This window comes from Papio anubis, chromosome 8, assembly GCF_008728515.1.
Source record: "Papio anubis isolate 15944 chromosome 8, Panubis1.0, whole genome shotgun sequence".
Taxonomy (NCBI): domain Eukaryota; kingdom Metazoa; phylum Chordata; class Mammalia; order Primates; family Cercopithecidae; genus Papio; species Papio anubis.
In genome coordinates this window covers 104723145-104746808 of record NC_044983.1, presented here as the reverse complement: position 1 = coordinate 104746808, position 23664 = coordinate 104723145, and the positions used below count along the sequence as shown (strand labels likewise).

Here is a 23664-nt window from a genome sequence, read left to right as displayed (position 1 = left end):
AGACTGAGTTTTGCTCTTGTTGCCCAGGCTGGAGTGCAATGGCAGTGGCACAATCTTGGCTCACTGCAATCTCTGCTTCCCGGGTTCAAGCGATTCTCCTGCCTCAGCCTCCCAAGCAGCTGAGATTACAGGCGTGTACTGCCACATCCAGCTAATTTTGTATTTTTAGTAGAAACAGGATTTTACCATGTTGGTCAGGCTCATCTCAAACTCCTGTGATCCACCTGCCTCAGCCTCCCAAAATGCTGGGATTACAGGCATGAGCCACTGTACTTGGCTGAAAGCATCACCTTTTTAGTGTTTGACAATCTGAGTCCCTAGACTCCTCTCCTTCACATACTCTGGGCCTGACTCCTTTCCCCCATTCTCTTCCTCCCTCTAACTAAAGAAAGGTAATTAGATGACAGCCTAAGGCGTTACTCTTCTATGAACTTGGAAAGATCATCTTTATAACCACAGAAGTATCCAAGGCCCCAAAATACAGCTCTCGTGGTAGAATGATAGTGAGGCTGATTCTCTCTGGGACCCCCTTAGCATACATCTGGATTCAGTTTGGTTTAGTTCTGAGACCGGCCCTGACTGTGCGCCACCTGCCCCTGTCAAGGGGATTCTAACACACACATTCCTGGACTTTTTTCTAAATGGGATATGTAGTAAAGTACCAACAGCCATTCTCCATGAAAGATAACACTGGGTCAACTTAATTTAGAAAAAACCTTCTCCTTAATTTCCTTTTAAAGAAATTTTAGTTTATGGTTTGCATTTTTATAATATACATAGCCTCCAGTTCTTTTTGGAATAAAACAGGGTCCAAATAAGCAAACAGCACATAGAAGAAAAAAGAAGCCAGGCTAAATGAGGGAACCTGTAGAAGATTCTGCTTTCCACAGGTGCTTCTCCACTTGATGTTCCATGCGTAGCCAGCACAGGTTCCCTCTCGTGTAACTGAGACTCTTCCCAATCCCTCCAGACTCTGGAGCACAAACTGCAGATCTGCAGCTGACACAGCAGCGGGAAGGCCTGCACTCACAGAGGGGTGGCAAACAGCAGAAGTCACAATTCACAAACCGGCCAGATGTGGTGGCTCACGCCTGTAATCTCAGCAATTTGGGAGGTCGAGGCGGGCGGGTCACCTGAGGTCAGGAGTTTGAGACCAGCCTGGCCAACATGGTAAAACCTCGTCTTTACTGAAAATACAAAAATTAACTGGGCATGGTGGTGCGTGCCTATAATCCCAGCTACTCTGGAGGCTGAGGCAGGAGAATCCCTTGAACCCAGGAAGCGGAGGTTGTAGTGTCCAGGATCATGCCACTGCACTCCAGCCTTGGTAACAGTGAGACTCCATCTCAAAAAAATAATAGTAATAAAATAAAATAAATTCACAAACCAATTTCATCTTTAAAGTACATGAAATGTGTACTATGTATTATCACTTGTAGACTCTATGTCCCCTTCCAATATAGTAAAAATAAAATTTGCATTCTACTTATGCCAAGAATTTATATATTTCCTGGAAATAAAATATATACAATTTTATCCATTTCAAAATAATAATAGACAATTATTTTTAAAAATTACATGAGTAATGTACCTCAAACTCTGGCCTTGGATTGAATATTTTTAATATCAATTCACAAATATCAAATATCAGTTGATGTTTTCATATCAATTCATTTTGACATTAAAAATAAAATCATTTTAATGTCAGAGGATGTTGAGTGTTAAAATGATCTTTTAATATAAAAATCGATTTTGATTAAATTAATAACAATATTAATTTGTATGTCTTTGAAAATACGGATAACCTGTAAGTCATGAATATAAAAGAGAAACAAACATTTGAGAATGTCACTGGTATAATGGATAAAGCAGTGACGAAAACATAAAAATGTCATTTGCCCTGAATAGTTTAGCTTCATGTTACTGACATACTCTCAATTATGTAAATTATAAGAGAAATACTACTAAAAAGGAGTATGCCAAAATGTTTATTATAGTTGTCTAGGTTAGCCCTGTCCAGCTGATAAATAATGTGAACCACATATATAATTGTATATTTTCTGGTAGCTATATTTTAGAAAGAAAACAAAACCAGGTAAAATATTTTAATAGTAATAAATTGCATATAATCTCTTATATTCAAATGTTATATTTTGACATGTGACACTAGTCACATTTTAAGTGCTCAGTAGCCACATATGACTCATGGCTATCATACTGATTAGTACAGACTTAGATAATTAAATTATAGATGTCTTTTAAAATCATATTCCAATTCTCGATTTTTATATTTTAATATTATTGTTATTGTTTGTGGCTATCACAGTAAGTAATAAATGCTTATTTTTTTAAATGCATGTATTAGAGAAAGTTTTGACTTATGAAAGTGATAATTTCAACTGCCTTTAAAAAACGGCTATAAAAATTGTTATAAAATTTTGCAGACTTTTAAAAATATTATTTGTAAATGAAAACAATCAAAATAAATGATGTTAGTTTTGGATGGGTGAATATTTCCTAATCTATTAAAAAGAAGGATTTGAAACAACATTGTGATTGGCTATTAATTGACCCTTATATGGCATATATTAATATATATGTGTGTGTGACTTTAATATATCACATATTTACTTATGTCTCAAATAAATAATTAATGTATTTGCACGTATCAATAAGTAGTAATTCTCAAGTGAAACAACATTTAACACTTTATAACATTATACATATATGTGTGTGTATACACCAATATTTTAAACTTTTTTCATATACCTTTGAGAGTATGTCCATAAGCTTGAATGTCAAAGCTGCCACTTAGAGGTGGAGATGCAGCTTGAATTCTTTGAATATGAATTTTTGACTCGCCTGGCCAATTATTTCCTCTGTAGACAAACTCGTTCTCTGTCTCATGTGTGATTATCTAATTTCCAAAATAAATATTGATAAAATGATTAAACTTAACAATGGCTTACATGATTTCTATTTAATCATGGTACAATCCTGTGACATGACATAAATGAGCCTCATGTATTCAGGATTCTTCAGAACATTAAGGAGTGTCACATAAATCAACACAGGCCATACCTATACAGCTGCAATAATGAGGCCAAAGTCAACTCAGTCATCTGTGCAGCAATCAGCTGGAACTGCAGTAATACCTCATTAATTCAGAATGCACCCTCCATCACTCAAGGAACAAATATTTATTGAGCAGGCACTCTGTTCAAGGTACAGTGCTAATCACGGCAGAGAGGCAAAGGAGCATGAGATGTGGTCTTGGCTATTAAAAAACTAAAACAATTTTTCAAAAAATACTACATGGAGTCTTGAAAAGTTAACCAACAATTTAAGAAAGTTTATGATCTATACAGTGGCTGACCCAGGCTAACAAAAATACTTGCGTAATGTTCAGTGCTCATCAATTGACAAAAGCAGCACATGCTATAGAAATTCACAGATTGTAACCCTAATAGTGAAAATTATATTCCCCTGTGTTTGATCCCTTATAGTTATCTGTTACTACTGTAAAATTTAAAACGATAAGCCTTCTAGCCCAAAGAATGAATAAACATTAGTGCTAAAAGATATAAGCAAGAATGTTCCTAGCAGCTATATTCATAATAGCCCCAAGCTGGAAATAATGCAAAAGTTGTTCAATAGAATGGATAAATTATGGTATACTTATACTATGGAAAAATGTACAGCAACCAAAGAGAATGAAACTACAGTATATGCAATGTGAATCTCACAAAATTAAATGAAAGAAGCTGGATTCAAAGCAGTACACACTGTATGATTCTATTGATATGAAGTTTAAGAACAATCGAAAATAATTAATGGTAGTAGATGTCAAAAGAGTGGTTATTGGGATGAGGAGTGAGTTTAAGAAAGAAGAGAGGTTCAAGGAATGTACTTGGGGAGCTAATGATTATCTTGATCTGGGTGTGATTACATGAGTGTATCTACTTTGTAAAAATGTGTTGAATTCAGCAAGGTTATAAGATACAAGATAAACACACAAAAGTCAATTACATTTCTATACACAAATAATGAGCATATGGAGATCGAATTTAAAAACACAAGACCATTTACAACTGCTTGAAGAAAATGAAACACGTATATAAATCTCACAAAATATGTACTAGACCTGAACTGAAAATTGCAAAATGCTGATAAATGCAATAAATGAAGACCTAAATATGCTAGTGAAGCACAAAGAAGACAAATAAATGGAGAGACATACTGTGTTCATGGATTGGAAAACTCGATATCACAATGGTGTCAATTCTTTCCAAAACAGTCTATAGATTTAATGTAATTATTGTCAAAATACCAGCAAGGTTTTTTTGTAGACATAAATAATCTTATTTTAAAATTTATATGGGAAGGCACAGGACCTAGAATAGCTAAAACAATTTTGCACAAGAAAAATAAAGTGAGAAGAATCACACTACTCAATGTTAAGCCTAGCTATTCAGATACAATAGTCAAGAATGTATGGTGTTGGTGGAAGGACTGACACATAGACCAATGGAAAGAATAGAAAACTCAGAAATACACCCACACAAATATGATTTTTGACAAAGGTTCCAATGTAATTAAATGGAAGAAAGATCGCCTTTTCAATAAACGGTGCTGAAACAATTGAAGGCATAGGCAAACAAATGAACTTCAACCAAAAATCACATCTTATAAATAAAAATTAACATAAAATGGATCATGCCCTTAAATATAAAATGTAAACCTGTAGAATTTTTAGACAAAAATAGAAAAATCCTCAGGACCTAGAGCTAAGTAAGTTCTTAGACTTGAAAACAAAAGTACCATTCAAAAAAGAAAAAACAAATGAGAAATTTGGCCTCATAAAACTTTTCAAACTTTGTTCTGTCAAAGACCTTATGAAGAAGATGAAAAGGCGAGGTACAGTCTGGGAGAAAATATTTGCAAACCACATATCTGACAAAAGAATTACACCTAGACATTTCACAGTAGAAGATATGTAGGTGGCAAATAAGTTCATAAAAAGATGTTCAACATCATTAGTCATTAGGGAATATTAATTAAAATGAAAATGAGCCATCACTACACACCCTACCAGAATGCCTAAAATTAAAAATAGTGACATCACCAAACACTGGCAAGATTGTGCAGAAACTGGATCATACACTGCTGGTGGGAATCTAAAATGGTACAACCACTTCATAAAAAAGTATGGTAGTTTCTTTAGAAACTATGCACATTCTTATCATACAACCCTATAATTGCACTGTTGGGAATTTAACCCAGAAAAAAATGGAAACTTATGTCTCACAAAAGCCTATAGATGAATGTTCATAGCAGTTTAATTCATAATAGCCAAAACCAAGAAACAACTCAAATGGCCTTCAACGGGTGAATAAACAAACTGGTACATCCATAACAGTAAATACACTCAGCAATCAAAATGAATAAATTAATAAACACAATTTGAATGATCTCAAGGGAATTATGCTGAGTAAAAAAAAGCCAGTATCCAAAAGCTATATATTTGTATGATTATATGACATCTGATTTCATTTTTGTAGCATTCTTGAAATGACAAAATTATTGAGAGAATGAATTTGCAGTTGCCATATATAAGTGAGTGCAGGAGGAAGGGAATGAGGGAGGTGGCTGTGACAGCATGGCTACAAAAAGGTAGCACAAGAGATGCTCGTAATAGAACTGTTCTGGTGGTGGTCAGATGAATCTACACCTGTGATAAAATTGTATAAGAACTACACAAACACACACACACACACACACACACAATCCTGGAAAAATCTGAATAAGGTCAGTGGATTTTATCAGGTCAATTTCCTGGTTATGATATTGTGCTATATTATACAAAAAGTTATCATTGGGGGAAAATTGGTAAAGGATATTAAAAATAGTTCTATGTTATTTCTTACAAGTGCATGTGAATCTACAAGTATGTCAAAGTTAAAGTTCTTAAAACAATTTATTGATCTATACATTTAGCATATGTACATATTAGTATATGTACCTGTCACTTAAATTTTCTTAAAAGGCCACAAAAATCTAAGTCCCTTATTCTTCAATGTAACCTTTGATAAATACTTAAAGATAGAGGTTACAATTACCAATTAGTTTACTGAGAAATCTTGAAAAATGGGAGAATTTTGACACAGATGCTTTGAGACTACAAAGCCCTAAATTAGTTATTATATTTTCTAATAGAGCTAAGAGTAAAGCACTGGAAAGCTTAGATGCTAATCTTGAAGATATTAACAGTAAATCATTGGTCCAGGATGGGATAAAGGCAACTGTTTTGGAGTTTTTATAATTTTTCAGTGATTTTAATCATAAAATTGTTTACTTTGCAAAAAGTTTTCTGCGAGGCTGTAATCCAATTACAATGGTTAATGATTATTTAATCTTTAATCTTGAGCTTATACTTGTTTTTGGTTTGTGGTAGGAAATTATATTAACTCATTGAATATTTTTATAGAAATTAAAGTTTTAAATTTTTCATATTGTAATATTTAATATTATTTATTATAAATGTAAAAAATTGTTCAGGTCCTTCTGGAATTATGAAAAACCACTTCTTTCTTCCCTTGTATAAATTTTAATACAAGCAAAAATAAATGGTGTTTATAACAGAAAATAATTTAAAAGCATAATGCAGAATCTCAACTTTCCTTTCAATAATATCTGTTTAAGGAACTTTATTGGAAGAGACCATAACTTCTTCTTTTAAGTCCACAGAGAAAACTCTACTTAAATCTGACTTTGTTTTTTAAGGATATTTTTTCCTGTTTTCCTTTCCATTGACATATTTCTTAAAGAATTTTTTTTTAATACTTAAAGTCAATCTTCATGTTCCAAATCTTCATATAACCTTAGAATAGTTAGTTGTCTTTTCCTATTAAAAGATATTCCATCTGTATGTTGGCTATTTAAAAAAATTAAAAATAAAATTCACTACATAAAAAGTAATGCAAAATTCTAGGCTTACCTGCCCAAAGCTCACAGCCATCATGGGTATCTTGTAACTGCAGTTGTATGAAGTCATGGTGACAGAATATTGGATTGTCATAGTTGGCCCATTTGTTTTGGTCCGATTCACCTGAAAGTGCTCTAAGAATATTCCTTTATTTGCTAATGCAGGAAGTCTTCTCTTGGGCATTTCTAAAGAATATAAATAAAAATATTAGGTTGGTGTAAATGTAATTGTGGTTTTTGCCATTTAAAAGTCAACCTAATAGAGAGGAGATAAAATTGTATTGCTTCTGTTGCTAAAAATAAAGTCATCAAATAATAACAACATTGTCATGACATAAAGTATTTAAAATCAAATATTAGAAAGAAGACCTGAAGGCAAGTAGTTTGTGAAGCTTTCTGAACTTTCAGTTTTATATTGTAAAGTTTATGTCTTTTGACATATGAACCCTATCAAATAAAAACCAAACATTTAAAAGCGACCAATCCCTGGGTTTCCTCCAGCCTTCTTTGGGTAGCTAGCTTTGTTCTGTTCTAGGTGGTGCTCACTAGGATGTGTGCTTCATGAGAGCAGGACAAGGACTGTCTTCTTCATTGCTGTTTTTTAGTACTTGATACAATACCTGACACATAGTAGGTGCTAAGTGAATATTGTTTAATGAACGACAACATTTATCCCAGCACAATCCATCTGTCTTATACATTTTCTACCAATCATAATGTAGGTCTGGTGACACCAGATTCAAAAGGAGTGACAATAAAGTAGTAGCATTTACATTTTTAAAAAAAATCAGTTAACTCACTGCCTTGCACTTGAAAGCAATTCCAAAGAAAAGGATTCTAATGTTCCTCTCAAAAATGGGAAAGTCACTTTTAAGGTGACTGGAGTTAGGTTAATTTTTTAAAAGATGGTAGAGTTTAATTTTTATTATTATTGCATCTAACAAATGTCATGTCTATTAACATGACTAGAAACACAATGCTAATACCATTGAAATGAAGGTTTCATTTGTAGTATTATTAATTATCACTCTTAAGTCTGTGGAAAGTTTCAAGTCAATCTTAGTAGACAGATGTCAATCTCAATAGTTGCCTTTTGGGAATAGATCTCTCTCATGGTAGTTGGTTTCTCAAAAATAAAACAAAGCAAAATGAAAATGTTTGACATAGTATATTTATCCATAAACAAAATCCTGGACTAGAAAGCAAATTCTTGCTATTGTGAGAAAGTTTTCATTAAGGATTCATTTATCCTTGGAATAACCACCTGGCACTATTCATTACAAAATAAAATCATAATATTATTGAGATAAAAGAATGACTCATTAATATTTAGAGATTAATGTTTCTATCCATACTACAGAATATAAAATTAATTTCCTGGGTAAGATTTTACTATATTTAGATTACGGTAGAGATAAAATGATACAACATACCATCCAATGTTGAGATTGTAGCTGCTTGTCCAATGTACACTACATCCACATAGAAGGACTGTGATTCTGATGCTTTCTGTAAACTAATCCTTTGAAGAGAAACATTTGTCCCAGTGTACTTTGTTCTTATGAGATCCAGAATGTCTATGCAAGTGTAAGTCCAGCTGAAATATGGTTGATTAATTTGTTGTATAGATCAGTGGTAATGTTTAAGCAAATATACTTTAAAAAGCATTAAAATTTTATAGAGTAAAATTTTTTTTTCCCACAAGAAGACCATCAAGGGAGCTTTATTAGCGCAGACAAGCAGCCATAACAAGGCACAGCAGGCAGAAACTTACAGTGGCAGTAAAAGTTGAGCATTGTATACAAATATAGGCTTTCTTTTATTTGTAGCCTTGTCAGTAGCCATAGGAATGTAAAATAACATTGTGTAACAACAAGTAAGGAAACTAAGAAGCACAGGCATTGGTGTAGAGCACATTGACAAAACAAGACACAAGAATGGAGTCAACAATTTTAGTGAACAATACCAGGCATAGAACAGTAAGTTCCGTCCACTGCTAAGAAGCAAAACTGGAACTTGATAACACTTCCAGGAAAGTTCCCTGGAGTAGCACTGTTCATTGTTCTAAGTGCTAGACGGGTGTTATTTGTAGATATAAATGGTTGCACAGTATCTTTTAAATGTAAAACTCAGATTCAGATTTCTCATTAAATCGTAACTGCATTGGAATCTCATAAATTACAGTTAAGCATTAAAGCTATAAGAGTCTGTAACACGGATATAAATATTTCCATTCAAATAATTAAATATAGTTTAACAATAATCTTTCATCAGCTATCACTGTAGTTGTTACTGACTAGTTTGTTTGGGCACCTTATAGTCCCATTTTCTTCAGGGTTCATAAACTCATCATGGGATCCACCTCTAGCTCATCAAAGATTAGACTACACATATCAGTTTTAGAAAGTTGTATGCAGATGACATTAAGTTAAAGTGCTCTTTAAATTAAAAAAGTATTTAGGGCCTCAAAGTAGAATTGTACAACTATACAATTCTAACATTTTTAAAACCACAACTTAGAAAATTTGGCATACTGAACAGGACCTTTTATAAGGGAAAAGGAGACTGCAAATGATATCAAAACTGAACTGCACACTGTGCCTTTGTGATTAGATAATTCCATTTTTTTGAAGAGAAAGGCAGACTGTTTTTAGATTTTAAAACTTGATGTACAACAAACCACTTTTTGGAAGGTTGTAGAACAATTTTGGGAGGTGGGAAATGGCACTTTTAACACCAACAGTGTACTGAAAACAACAAATACTAATACATCTACTTGATCCAGGTGGACTGTCTGACCTATATTAAAGCAGATCTAGAAATATTTGTTAGAGGCTGGGCGTGGTGGCTCACGCCTGTAATCCTAGCCCTTTGGGAGGCCAAGCTAGGTGGATCACGAGGTCAGGAGTTTGAGACCAACATGGTGAAACCCTGTCTCTAACTAAAAATACAAAAAATTAGCTGGGTGTGGTGGCACACGCCTGTAATCCCAGCTACTCAGGAGGTTGAGGCAGGAGAATTGCTTGAACCTGGAAAGTGGAGGTTGCAGTGAGCCAAGATCACACCATTGCACTCCAACCTTGGCAACAGAGTAAGACTCTGTTTCAAAAAAAAAAAAAAAAAAAGAGAAAGAAAGAAAGAAAGAAATACCTGTTAGAAGCAGATAAATTTATTTTGTCTCAACTGGTAATAGTTTGATCAAGGGAATCCGGTTATTTTTAACTATCATGATATTCTTGTTTAAAGGTCTTACATTTAGGGTAAAGAAAATCCATGAACTCCATCAAATGTAATGCATCTTGAAATTACTGCCTAGCAGATCAGTTTTTTAATTTAAAAAAAAATCTTATTTTTTGTGGATACATAGTAGGTGTATATATTTGTGGGGTACATGAGATGTTCTGATACAGCCATACAATGCATAATAATCACATCATGTAAAATGGGGTATCTATCCCCTTGAGCCTTTATCCTTTGTGTTATAAACAATCAAATTATACTTCTAGTTGTTTTTAAATGTACTATTATATTATTATTGACTTTAGTCACCCTGTTGTGCTATCAAATACTAGGTCTTATTCGTTCTTTCTAGCTATTTTTTTGTACCCATTAACCATCCCCACCTCCCCTCAGCCATCCTAAATTATAAGCTAAAAGGAGAGACCTATTTAATGATATGGTAAGTGATGACTTGATTAATACAGAAGAACAAGGATTCATAAAATGTTCCAAAATCCTGAGGCAGTGGAGGAGTGCATAGCATAAGGGCGATGGGCATCAAAAGTAAAATTGCGAATTCACTGTTCAATTCAAACACTCCTTCCCATTGTAGCAAAATGTACCTTCAGATGTCCCTTTGAGAAGGATTTCTGCTTCATAAAGATGGACTATAGCAAATTGGGCAAGAAACAGTGGTATATAATCATTCTGTTTATGGACTTTTCATGCTCCTTGCCACCTAACAGAGGCAGGGCTGGCTCAACTCCTGGCATTGCATCTGCCTATGTTAGTGCCAACAAAGGATGTCCTCTTCTGAGTCAATAATTCCTCTGTGGAACGGCAGAATTCTCCCAACTCATTTCATTCATTCCAGGAGCTAGCTTCAGTCCCATTTTATACATCGGATTGAACTATGTAATGGCCTCAAAGGCATATATTTGTTTTCAATACTAATGTATCTCTCTCAACACAGATCAATGAAAATATATCCAGTGTTCATGGATTGGAAGAATTAATATTGTTAAAATTAATATTGTTAATTATTATTAAAATCATATGGTTCTGTGCAAACATCATGTATAGCATGTATAGATTTCAGGCATTATTCTCTCTCTCTTCTTTGAAGTCCACTTCAAGTTCTATCAAACTTCAGTATCTAATGAACTTTATGTAAACAAGAATTTTTCTTTCTTTACATTCTATGGAAACATGTGTAGATATTATACTTGGGACAAGACATCAATCATCATCTTATTAATGCTTATTTCAAGAACCTAAGGAATATATGAAGCAGGGCTTTTGTGTTTCCTGAAGAATTTTTTGAAAATCTTAATGCCCTTATTAAAGTTTTTCCCTCTGACAAACACCTGTTGTACTATAGATTTCTACCTCATGACTAAAGAGATACTGACACCTGTAGTTAAGCTTGGTCTACAGATGCCATCACTTTATCCATTGATTGACCAGAGTATCTGAAGGGAATTAGGTTCATATGCTCAGGATCTGATGCCAGAGATACATACTTCAAATATGATGCTGATGTTTTATATTAAAAACGAAAGACTATGACTTTCTACACACACACACACACACACACACACACACACACACACCCCTTTTTTTCTTTTTCTTTTTTTTTTTTCCAAGACAAGGTCTCATTCTGTCACCCAGGCTGGAGGGCAGTGGCACAATCTTGGCTTACTGCAGCCTGGATCTCCCAGACTCAAGCAATCCTCCACTGCAGCCTCCTGAGTACCTGGGACCACAGGTGTGCACCACCATGTACAGCTAATTTTTGTATTTTTTGTAGAGATGGGGTTTTGCCATGTTGCCCAGCCCCCTCCTTTTTTTTTTTTTAACATAAGGTCATTCCAGTTCCACAGGAAGGATAACACTGATATGCTCCCACCCACCTGCCTGGTCCCATCTTTGTCACCTTTCTGCCACTGTCCCAGTGAACACAATTGATTTCCTCCTGATAGAGTCTGGGGACCTAGCTTTGCTGGAGCACCTCCAGGTCTTCGCCCTGGCTGTCTCCCACTTTACACATCTTATCCTCTAAGATATAGTTTTTAAAACCTTTAACAAACAAGGTTTCCCTTCCAGTCCAACATATGTCAGCAATTTTTAGAGTACATGAATTTCTAAAGTTATGAATTGGGAACTGGCTGATGCATTTTGAAAATAGTGTTGGGGGCCAGGCATGGTGTCTCATGCCTGTAATCCCAGCACTTTGGGAGGCCTAGGCAGGAAGATTGCTTGAGCCTAGGAGTTCAAGACCAGCTGTGGCAACATGGCAAGATCCACTCTCTACAAAAACAAAAAATTAGCTGGGTGTGGTGGTGCACACCTATAGTCCCAGCTACTTGAGAGGGAGGCTGGTGTGGGAGGATCACTTGAGCCCAGAAGATGAAGGCTGCAATGAGTTGTGATGGTCCCACAGTACTCCAGCCAGGGTGACAGAACCAGACCCTGCCTCAAAAAAAAAAAAAAAAAAATAGTGTTAGGATTATGTAGAAAACAGGACAATTGAAATTGCAGATTTGAGGAGCAGCTTTTGCATCAAGAAACATTCCCCCATCAAGACTGCTGTTTCTTCCTATCTAACTACTCGACTCTCCATTAACATCTTGCCTGTTTTTATTTATTGTCTTTGTCTTATTTATGGTAAACATTAGGTTCTATTTCCAACTTTGGATGATTTTCTCACTCCCTCTGTCTGGGTGTCATGAGGAGACGCTGGTTCTCCCTCACACTTGTTCCACACATGGCAGTTCTGAGTTACAGAGTTCTATTCTATGATGGGAAGAAAAATAGTGCTCTTCATATCTTATTATAATAGAATAATGTTCTCCATATCTTATAAAATGATGGAAACTTACATGACATGTATTAAAGTATCATATAAACTCTATATAGACCCATATAAAATAAAGATTGTGATGTAGCTATAACAGAAAAAAAGCAAATAAAAAAAGAAATCTTTTCAAGATATGGAGATCCTATTATGGTTATTTTTATGAGATAAATTTTATATGAAAATAAACTTCAAAAATTGTAGAGAGGAAATGTTCTATGTCTTCAGTGGAGTAATGGTTACATGGCCATATACACGTGTTAAAACTCACTAAATTGTGCACTTAAAAAGAGTAAATTTTACTTTATGTACATTATACTTTAATAAACAACAACAATTTATGGGGAGTGCTTTATAAAATAGAAAGCTGTGTGTTTCTGTGTATGTCTTCATTATTACTTCTATTGTAAATGAAATTTTTGCATGTACCATGTATGAAAATGCAGTCACAACTGACATAAATTTCAGAAGACATAAAAATTAATAAAACCCCAAAAATAATTATATAGAACTAAATTGTGTTTAAGGGCATGACAGCTGTAGTCATTAAATAGCTTTCTCTAGGTTCATTTTGTTTCTTCCTTTATGTTTCTCTATTTGCATTTCTATGTGTCTAATTTTTGGTATAGCAAGCATTATTTCAAAATATCTCTATTCCCTTTTTTTTCAGTGATCAAACTATAACGACTATATTGTGATAAGTCTGTCTCTACCTTCCAGCAACAACTAGGGACATTGTTAGATTTAGTAATATATAATTTAAATTCTAAAGTTTACCATTGTTTTGTCTTTTTATGGTTATGGGTGATTATGACATGACCAGTTGTTATTTTCATAATCTATAGATTTCTTTAAAACACGACCATTTCTGTTGGATGTTCATGTGTAGAATAGGAAAACTGCAGTTACATCCATTGTGCGTGTGATTTGCCATCATCTCCCCAAACAGACCAAAACAAAAACGTAAAACCCCAAGAAATGGATTTGTCTTATCTTTGTAGTGTATATACCATGGTATAACTTAATTTTCAAATTCATAGCGTAACTTACTTGTTTCCATGAGCAAAGTCGTATGTAAATTGTATATCGGTGTTTCTAGTAATCTTGCTATTGTCTTGGTACTGGAATTTTAGACCAATATAATTTGCCAGGAATCCTTTGTATGCTAAACATAACTACATAAAAATATGAAAATCATTGGTAACAATATGTTACCATTACATTGTTTTGTAACAATTCAAATAAATTCAAAGTCAATAAATATTTATTGGGCATTTTCTACATAAAATGTACCAGAACACAGAGAAAGAAATGATTAATTTCAGCCAGTTAGCTGCGGAAGAATTGGAAAAGATTTTATAGACAAAGTGATGTTGAGGTGACCTTACAATTAATAATAATTATCTATTATTTTTAGGTATAGTGTCCTTTAAAACTGCAAACAATTCACTCTCTGTGGAGATGAGTTATGTACTAAATCTAAGCTACTCAGCAAATTTAAAAGTCCAATGCACATAGGAAAGAAGAGAGGTAAACATCCAGGCAAATTAAATGGGATGTAAATATCATTGAACATTTAGAGATAGAGATTAGTGTCACTGTAAAATAGTAATTAAATACCAATTTTAATGATCCCCAAGTCCTTAAGCATGCCAAATATGTTAAGAACTTTGAATTTTAGGATAGATGCCACATTTTGAGAATTTTAAAATAAGAGAAAGGGTGAATCTATGATTAACAGTGTCAAATGCCCTCATTAAAACTGCCATCTCCTGTGCTCCTAATTTGGTTTCACTTCTCTCTGACTGGATACCCAAGATCACCCTACGATGGCTAGCCATTTTTCTTTCTTCTTAATTAATGAAGAAAAATGAAGAAGCTTATACATTTTTAATTATTTTGGTATTTAAACTTGTGTGCAAATAATTTTTTCTGAATTAAAAGAGAAATATAATACATGATATGTGGTGCTATATACATATACATATATATATAGTATACATTTATTATTTTGAAAATCCTCAGAAGAAACCACAAGCACCCAGAATTTACACTACAGTGCCTGTTACAATATGACATACTATTCATATGGCAAGCATTTTTGTTTGTCTTAAAATTTCATGAAATTTTATTACCAAGGTATGTTCCAGATTCAATTAGCATATCATTTTGTTGAGTTTACCTGATTATAAGGAAACAATAAAATGTCCCCATATGGTCGTCTGTTTGGTTTAACATCTGCTGAGTCAAAAAGGACAGCTGGGTTTTTCAGGGAATAACGACCACAGTAAGCATCAGTTTCAGCTGTCTTCTGCCCTCTGTTAATATGTTCCTACCGAAACAATAATATTTCAAATGAAAACATGATTTATTGTTCTGGTTTTCCCCCAATGTATGCACCCAAACCATTCAAGGTTTAACCCAGATACCATTGTTTCCCCGATTATTTTAACTTGAGATGTTTTCTTCCTTGTCTGAAATCTAAAGTTCTCATTTGGATCCATAATTATATAATCCCTTATACCAGTACTTGACTAGTTCCCAAGTTCGACTTTTTTCCTTACATTATGAGCTCTTTACGGGTATTTATTCATTCTTTCCATGAGTGTTTATGTAGTGTTTACTGTGTGTCAGGTTTCTGCTTGTTTGTGTGTTTGCTGTTTAATCTTTAGGATTCAAGTGGTGAAGAACCCCATCCCTGTAAATAGAGACCATCCGTCTAAGACAAAGAAGCCAATGATGATCAAACTAAGGCTCAAGGGAGGCATCTAACTCACATAAAAGCATCAAGAAAGATGACTCAGGGGAAGTGACAATAAGTTAAGTCTTTAAAGATAAATAGCAGTTGTTGGAATGGAAAAAAAGGTGTCAAAGGCACTGTGCAAATGGTAAAAAGAAAGTAGGGGCTTCAGAGACAGGCCAAAATTGTACAAAAAAGCAGAGGTGTGAGAGAGCATGGTGCTGGGAACGCAAACTGTTAAGGTTAGATGCAGCATGGAAATGCACGTGAGGGTAATGATGAGAGATGAAGTAGGTAAGGAGTAAAAGGTAAATTACAGGTGTCATCCTCATGGCTGCTAATACTACATTCAAAATAGAACATAAATACACATATGTTTATTAAACGAAGCTAAAAAGGTCATCTATTAAGTGGAAAGATTTTTTCTCACTAATCTGCTCATGAAAAGTATCATGAGAGATATTTTTAAGGATTTATATTTATATCCAGGGTATTGATCCGAATTAAATAACTGGAGTATACATTTTTTATTCTTACAGTTTTCACTTGGAAATAGCAAATAGCTGACTTCCTGAAGACTGGAAAATGAGAATTAGAAAGCACATATTCAATTTTCTTCCTTTACTCTATATTAAAGAAAATATCTCATTAAGAAGGAAATAATGACTGGGCCGTGTACTAATTAACCAGAGTGTTATGTCAAAAAGCAAGAGAAGCAATTATATAAAACTACATAATACATAAAAACATATAATGCCCCACCATATATTATAATCTCTGAAGTCAATGAGGAGAAAGGATATACTGTGCATCCATGTTAAGAAAACATAAACCAAGGCTGGGCATGGTGGCTCATGCCTGCAATCCCAGCACTTTGGGAGGCCGTGGCGGCTGGATCACGAAGTCAAGAGGTCAAGACCATCCTGGCCAACATGGTGAAAACCCATCTCTACTAAAAATACAAAAATTAACCAGGCGTGGTGGCAGGTGCTTGTAGTCCCAGCTACTTGGAAGACTGAGGCAGGAGAACTGCTTGAACTCAGGAGGCAGACGTTGCAGTGAGCCAAGATTGCACCAACACACTCCAACCTGGTGATAGAGTGAGACTCAATCTCAAAAAAAAAAAAAAAAAAAAAAAAAAAAAAAAAGACAGAAAAGAAAAAGAAAACACAAGCAAAATGACATGATTTGGATCTGTGTCCCCACCAAATTGCATGTTGAAGTGTAATCCCCAAAGCTTGAGGTGGGGCCTGTTTGTAGTTGACTTGATCATGGGTGTGGATTTCTCATGAATGGCTTAGCACCATCCCATCTGTGCTGTTCTCATGACAGTGAGTGAGTTCTCACAAGGTCTGGTTGTTTAAAAGTGTGTGGCACCGCCCCACTCTCTTCTCTTGCCTTTGACGAAGCCAATTCACGTGCCTGTTCCCCCTTTACCTTCACCATGATTGAGAGTTTCCCAAGGCCTTCCAAGAAGCTGAGCAGATGCCAGCATCATGCTTCCTGTACAGCCTACAGAACTGTGAGCCAATTAAACCTCTTTTCTTTCTAAATTACCCAGTCTTAGGTATTTCTTTATAGCAATGCAACAATGGCCTAATACACAAAATAAACAAAAACACTACAAATCTTACCTTTGCTCAGCTTTCCTACTTTCTAGTAAGAAAATTCATGAGTAGTAAAAATTTTTTGACAACCGAATCATAGAAGGCACTACCAATAGCACCTACCAACAGCCCTTACAATAAATGTATAACAAAGTCATTTTTGCAATTTGATTGTGAATTACAAAGTTATTAATGCTACTTCAAAAAAGAAATTATAAAATTTCAAACCATTATATAAATTATCATTTGATTAGTTTCACAGTTTATTAAATATTTCATACCAGATTAAAATCAGTTTCATAGTCTCTGAAGTATTTCACAACAAATCCTTCTTCAAAATTTGCAATTTGCGGTGGACACTTACTGCTAACCATTTCTTCCACTGCTCCCTGAAACTAAATTAACAATATAAACATTAGTAACTTCTTTTCATGAAAAGTTAGAACACTAGTAATCCTACTCCTGATTCTACTAATTAGTTCTAATAGAACATTTTCATAATTCCCATACTTTAGTTGTGATTATGAGTTAACTTTCTAAATAATTTTAAGTGTGATAATTTTAGTGGCCAATGAGTTTTCAAAACTTTTATTCTAGAATAACAATAGTTACATAGAATTGGCTAATATTAGCCATACTTAGTTATTACATAAGGCAGACATATTTGTTTAGTAGCTTTTTAAAGAGAGCAATGAAGCAAACCTAAATTAATTAGTACCCAATTAGATAGATTCCAAATAAATAATTTTTCCAACTAACTCAAAAGTAACTGGGAAAAAAAAAAAAAAGATACACTCCAATAGATTCTGGCCAACATGGTGGAACCCTGTCTCTTTTAAAAATACAAAAATTAGCTGGGCATGGTGGTGCGCGCCTGTAGTCCCAGCTACTCAGGAGGCTGAGGCAGGAGAATCACTTGAACCTGGGAGGCGGAGGGTTGCAGTGAGTGGAGATCACACCACTGCATTCCAGCCTGGTTACAAAGCGAGATTCCGTCTCAAAAAAAAAAAAAAGATTAGATGCATATACTGTAGGCTTGTATTTATAATTATTCAAAAAATAATAAATTATTGAAGATTATGCAGAAATTAGCACATATTCACAAGTCTCCTATAATTTCCATATCCATTTCTCCAGCAAAGCACAGAAATAATTGTCACTTAGAATTAAGGGCTTGAGACAATATATACTCTTTAATCTGCAAACAAATGTTAACTTAAATTCATTGTCCAGATAAGTTGTCAAAATGTTGTAACTCACGAGCATTCTTTCTTTTTGAACAGGTGCATTAGACCTATAGAGGTACATTAGACCCTGTTGGCACAGACCTAAGAACTCCCCTTTCCTTCTCTTGTCTTTGGAATATTTCCTCCCTTCTCTCCTCACCATGGGTAGGCTCCAACCTATCACGCCAAATAGAAGAATGTATTACTCCTCCTCGAAGTGTTCTTTATAAAAGGTTGACATTTAAATGGTGTTCTGTTTAATAAAATAATAGGATATTTAAACTAACCAATACTTTATAGCTAAGCTTTTATTGCACTACATTTCTCAAGGAATTTCTGATTTTGCAGGATAACAAATGGTGTTTTGAGTGAAGAACAATGCCCGTGTGGTTAGAGGGACTCAGAGCTTCTACACATAGGCAGGGCAAGGTTTTGGAACCTTTGATATATGCCTTGTCTGGAAAAAGGGGTGGCTGCACTAGGTTGACTCTTAGTCTCCTTTCAGATAAAAGTGTTCACAGTATATAAATTGTGGTGAGTCGATCAGGGGATAAATAATTTGCAGTGATTTTTTTCAAGTAATATCTCTTTCTCATTTGTCTACAAATGGCCCATGAATGATGTGAGAGGGTGCAGGGAAAATGTGTGGTAGAAACATTCCTACAGCGTACTTCAGCCTCTGATGACCATGGAGTGAGTGGCTTAGAAGCGATCCCATCCCAATTCAGTGTGAACGTCTCCAAGTTCGGTTTTCCTTTGGTTTGTTCTGTAATATCCAGTGTGACGTTATTCCCTTCAACTACTTCATAACCAAGCAGATCAAAATCTCCTGAAATTAAGTGCCAAACAGAATTTGTAGAAGTTAACTAATAAAATGCCTATATATAAAACTACATATATTTTTATATATATACATAAAAAATAGACACTCAAATGTAGCCAAATTGGTTTCATTTGGTGCTCCATTATCACAAAAGAAGGAAGAATGGGGACGATGTAGATCCTTAAATTTGAGCAGATTTATCCATAGCATAAATGGCAAAACAGACAAAGTGCTATATATTTAAGGCACTGTTTCTATGCAAAAGGAAGTATTGTAAGATAAACAGACAGATGTATTAGGACCGTGAGATAAATATCAATGGGCAGTAGGATATTCCAAAAATTCTTTTAGTTTTGTGCTAGTACCATTATTTTAGTGCAAATGCTCAGCTGAAATACTGCTGTTTTCTTTAGACATGAATAGGGCACGAAGATGAATTCCAGGAAACAATCTCTGACCTGTGAGGTTTGTTCATACCATGCCACTTAGTATGATTATAATTGACTTTGCCACTTCGAGAGGAATAAGGCCTGTCCTCAAATGTCTCTGTTCTTTGAAAGGATGCTCTACCAGTGGAATCTCACTGATCTTTTTGACCCTTTTTGTTGGGGAAAGTCTTAAAATCTGCCCAGTTAGGATTTGGGTACCATATTTCTTAAGGTCTCTGCTGAAGTCTTAAAATTTTTCTCTGATATATAAAAATACATCAGAAAGGATATTCATATGTTTATTCATAAGTATTTTGACAATCTAACTTTCGTACACTTTTTAAAACTTAAATTCATGTAAAATCAAATTCTTTATCCTCCACTCAACAATCAAATAAACTAAACAATTTCATAAAATGAGACACAAATATTGAAGTAACATTTTACTTACATGAAGTGAAAAATAATGATTACCCAAAGAAAAGTAAACACACACACATACAAAAACACACATTCAGGGACCCACTTTCTGGGCTAAATATACCAAATAGCCAAGTTAGTTGTGAAGTCTGACTTGAAGGCAGAATGTCTATGTCAACATTTCCAAAAGTGTTTTGCGTAAAACAGTAACAGGAAGTTAATAGCTACTACTTGAAAAAAAAGATGGAGAGAAAAAATAAGTTTGCATTAAACACAGGTGAATTGACTTTTTTCTTTTTCCTTTTTTTTTTTTTAAATACTGCAGGACTCCTCAGGGATTTTAATATTCCAACGAGCTCTGCCAGTCTTGAAGGGAGACCCATGGTATACAGTGTCTCCCATGTGAATTTGACCACAAAATCCTTTCAGTAGGCAAGATTTGATCAGATGAGTGTCTCCTGGACAATATTGGTTTGCCTAAATTTTATTTTCAGAAAGAATATTTTCACTAGTTTTTACTAATTTATAAAGTAGGCTATTATATGGAAAATGCATTTGTAGTATGTATAGTGCATTTCTCATGCATTTGAGTTGTACATTCCTTGAAATACACCTAAAATTTAAATTACCATAGAAAAAAATAACCATTTAATTTCTGCTGACATTAAACTAAGTCTTTTTCTCCGTCATCTTATAGAACTTTTAGAGTGGCACAGGATATACATTTGTTTCCTACAAGTGCAAAATTAAATACATGCTTACCTCTAGTTGATATGAATGTTACCGTGTAGATATTGCTCTGGGGATTCTGTGTTCTTGTTACTTGAACTGTGTCTGGTTTTATAGACCAGAGGTCATTCAAGGCTGATTGCAGTATGAATTCAGAAGCATCAGCAGGTAGGAAGACTTTGGATTGGATTAAAACAAACAAACAAACAAACAGAAAAGTTGAAATCTGAGCTACCGCAGCCAACACTGATGTCTTGTATTTACATTTTTAAAGCACCTACACTCTGTACCATGTAAGTTATCACTTAGAGAAATTGTATTTTGAAATTGATTCAAGTTCAGTAATATTGAGTATTTAATTTGTGATCTCTTTGAGGACAGGGCTGATATTTTATTGTTCTAATATTCCCACAGTAATAATAATTGGATTTGGCAAAGAATAAACAATCATCAATATTTACTGGTTAAAAAAAATTAACATTAATAGTGAAAGTTATATTTTAGGATTTGTTATAAAATATAAAAATGCGGCCGGGCGCAGTGACTCACGCCTGTAATCCCAACACTTTGGGAGGCCGAGGCGGGCGAATCACAAGGTCAGGAGATCAAGACCATCCTGGCTAACTCGGTGAAATCCCGTCTCTACTAAAAATACAAAAAATTAGCCGGACGTCGTGGTTGGTGCCTGTAGTCCCAGCTACTCGGGAGGCTGAGGCAGGAGAATGGCGTGGACCCGGGAGGCGGAGCTTGCAGTGAGCCGAGATCGCGCCACTGCACTCGAGCCTGGGCGACAGAGCCAGACTCTGTCTCAAAAAAAAAAAAAAAAAAGAAATGCAAATGCAATGTTGTTTTTGTTTTTTAGCTGATAAAAATTGGTGTTCCATACGCTTATCATTTAATTTAAAAAATTGAAAGACATGTTTACTTCTGTGCAATGATGAATTTAATTCCTTTAAAAATTTTTATTTTTATTTTAAGTTTTGGGGTAAATGTGCAGGATGTGCAGGTTTGTTACATAGGTAAACGTATATCATGGTGATTTGCTGCACCTATCAACCTATCATCACCTAGGTATTAAGCCCAGCATGAATTAGCTAGGTATTAAGCCCAGCATGAACTAACCTAATGCCCTCCTGGCACCGACCCCACCCCGCAACGGGCCCCACTGTGTGTTGTTCCCCTCCCTGTGTCCACGTGTTCTCATTGTTCAGCTCCCACTCATAAGTGAGAACATGCAGTGTTTGGTTGTCTGTTCCTGAGTTAGTTTGCTGAGGAAATGGCTTTAAGCTCCATCCATGTCCCTGAAAAGGACATGATCTTGTTCCTTTTTATGGCTGCACAGTATTCTATGGTGTACCACATTTTCTTTATCCAGTCTATCATTGATGGGTATTTGGGTTAACTATTCACAATTCCCATTTTCTTAACTTACACTTGTGAGTAACAGATATATAAATTCCATGTGCATTTAGATATATAGTTATCATTATTGTTAGAAAATGATGGTATATGCCAGAAAGTTATTTGCATGGATGTTGTTTTCTATTCCAGTCTGAAGGCTTTTTGCCATAATATATTTTTCTGCTTCTTTGTCTAGCCTATCATCAAAACTATATTTTCTAGACAGTATGATTTGACTGGAGCAAATACTTTATGGCTACATCTATGCATGAACAGAAACAGTATCTCCCTTATTATTTATAACTTACCAGTTTTTTCCATATTATAGATTAATCTGTATTGGTAAGGTGAACATGAATTAGCTTCCACACAGGGGCTAGTTACCTTGATCTTCTGAACTTCATTAATTGCGTTAGTTGTTTCCCAGTTTTCTAATGTTATAACCTATTTTCCAATTAAAAAATATTTTTAATATATGAAAATTATATATACTTTAAAAGCATCACTTTATTGCTCTATTTTACTACAAATGACAAGTAACAGCCTTTTTGGCCTATAATACAGATACTCAAAGTAATAATTCAATAATTGTCCATGACGGCTTTCACCTAAAACAGTATCTTACCTAGTAAAATTAATAACCAAATTGAGATCCTGCCTTCGGACATTTACTTTCTGTAAGTGGAACTATAATCATAGCAAACCTGTACTTCCTGGATGATTGTCGACTGGGATTTGATAACTTGTTCTTCATTCACTGCATCTCTTGTTTGTTGTTCAGTATAAACATTTTGATACTGGTACAGTCCGACATCAACAAATGCACTTAATGTGTACTCCTGCAGCAAGATTTCAATATAATATCTGGAAAATAGAGTAACTAATGAATATAACTTTTTTTCCACAACACTTGCCATGAAATTATTTTAATGAATAAAATATCAACAATATTTTAAAAGCCTGCCTGTTAAATAACTTATATTGTAGTATCTCATATTTTAAATATTCAAATGTTAAAATTTTCATAGCAGTTTGCTAAAATAAAATGAATTATGTAAGGTATCTGCATTAGTAGAAAGTTGTTCTCATTCATAACCAATTCATTCAGCTTAGTCAATAAATATTTATTGAAGACAATACTAGTTCCTATACTCAAGATCCTGAAAAATAACCCTGTCCCTGGCATATAGCAGAGACAACATGCAGAGGTTAAATATTGTAATGTGTTCA

At 34.5% G+C, this 23664-nt stretch overlaps 1 protein-coding gene across 1 annotated transcript in view; it reads right to left on the bottom strand.

Moving 5' to 3' along the window:
• The window catches only part of PKHD1L1 (PKHD1 like 1), a 191211-nt gene that overhangs the window by 129206 nt on the left and 38341 nt on the right, over positions 1–23664 (bottom strand). Inside the window, 11 exon segments of the mRNA XM_031669316.1 lie at positions 866–1020; positions 2770–2917; positions 6998–7170; positions 8418–8581; positions 14111–14235; positions 15243–15392; positions 17689–17802; positions 19305–19462; positions 21067–21210; positions 22743–22878; positions 23139–23298. Coding sequence (XP_031525176.1) covers positions 866–1020; positions 2770–2917; positions 6998–7170; positions 8418–8581; positions 14111–14235; positions 15243–15392; positions 17689–17802; positions 19305–19462; positions 21067–21210; positions 22743–22878; positions 23139–23298 — 1627 coding nt within the window.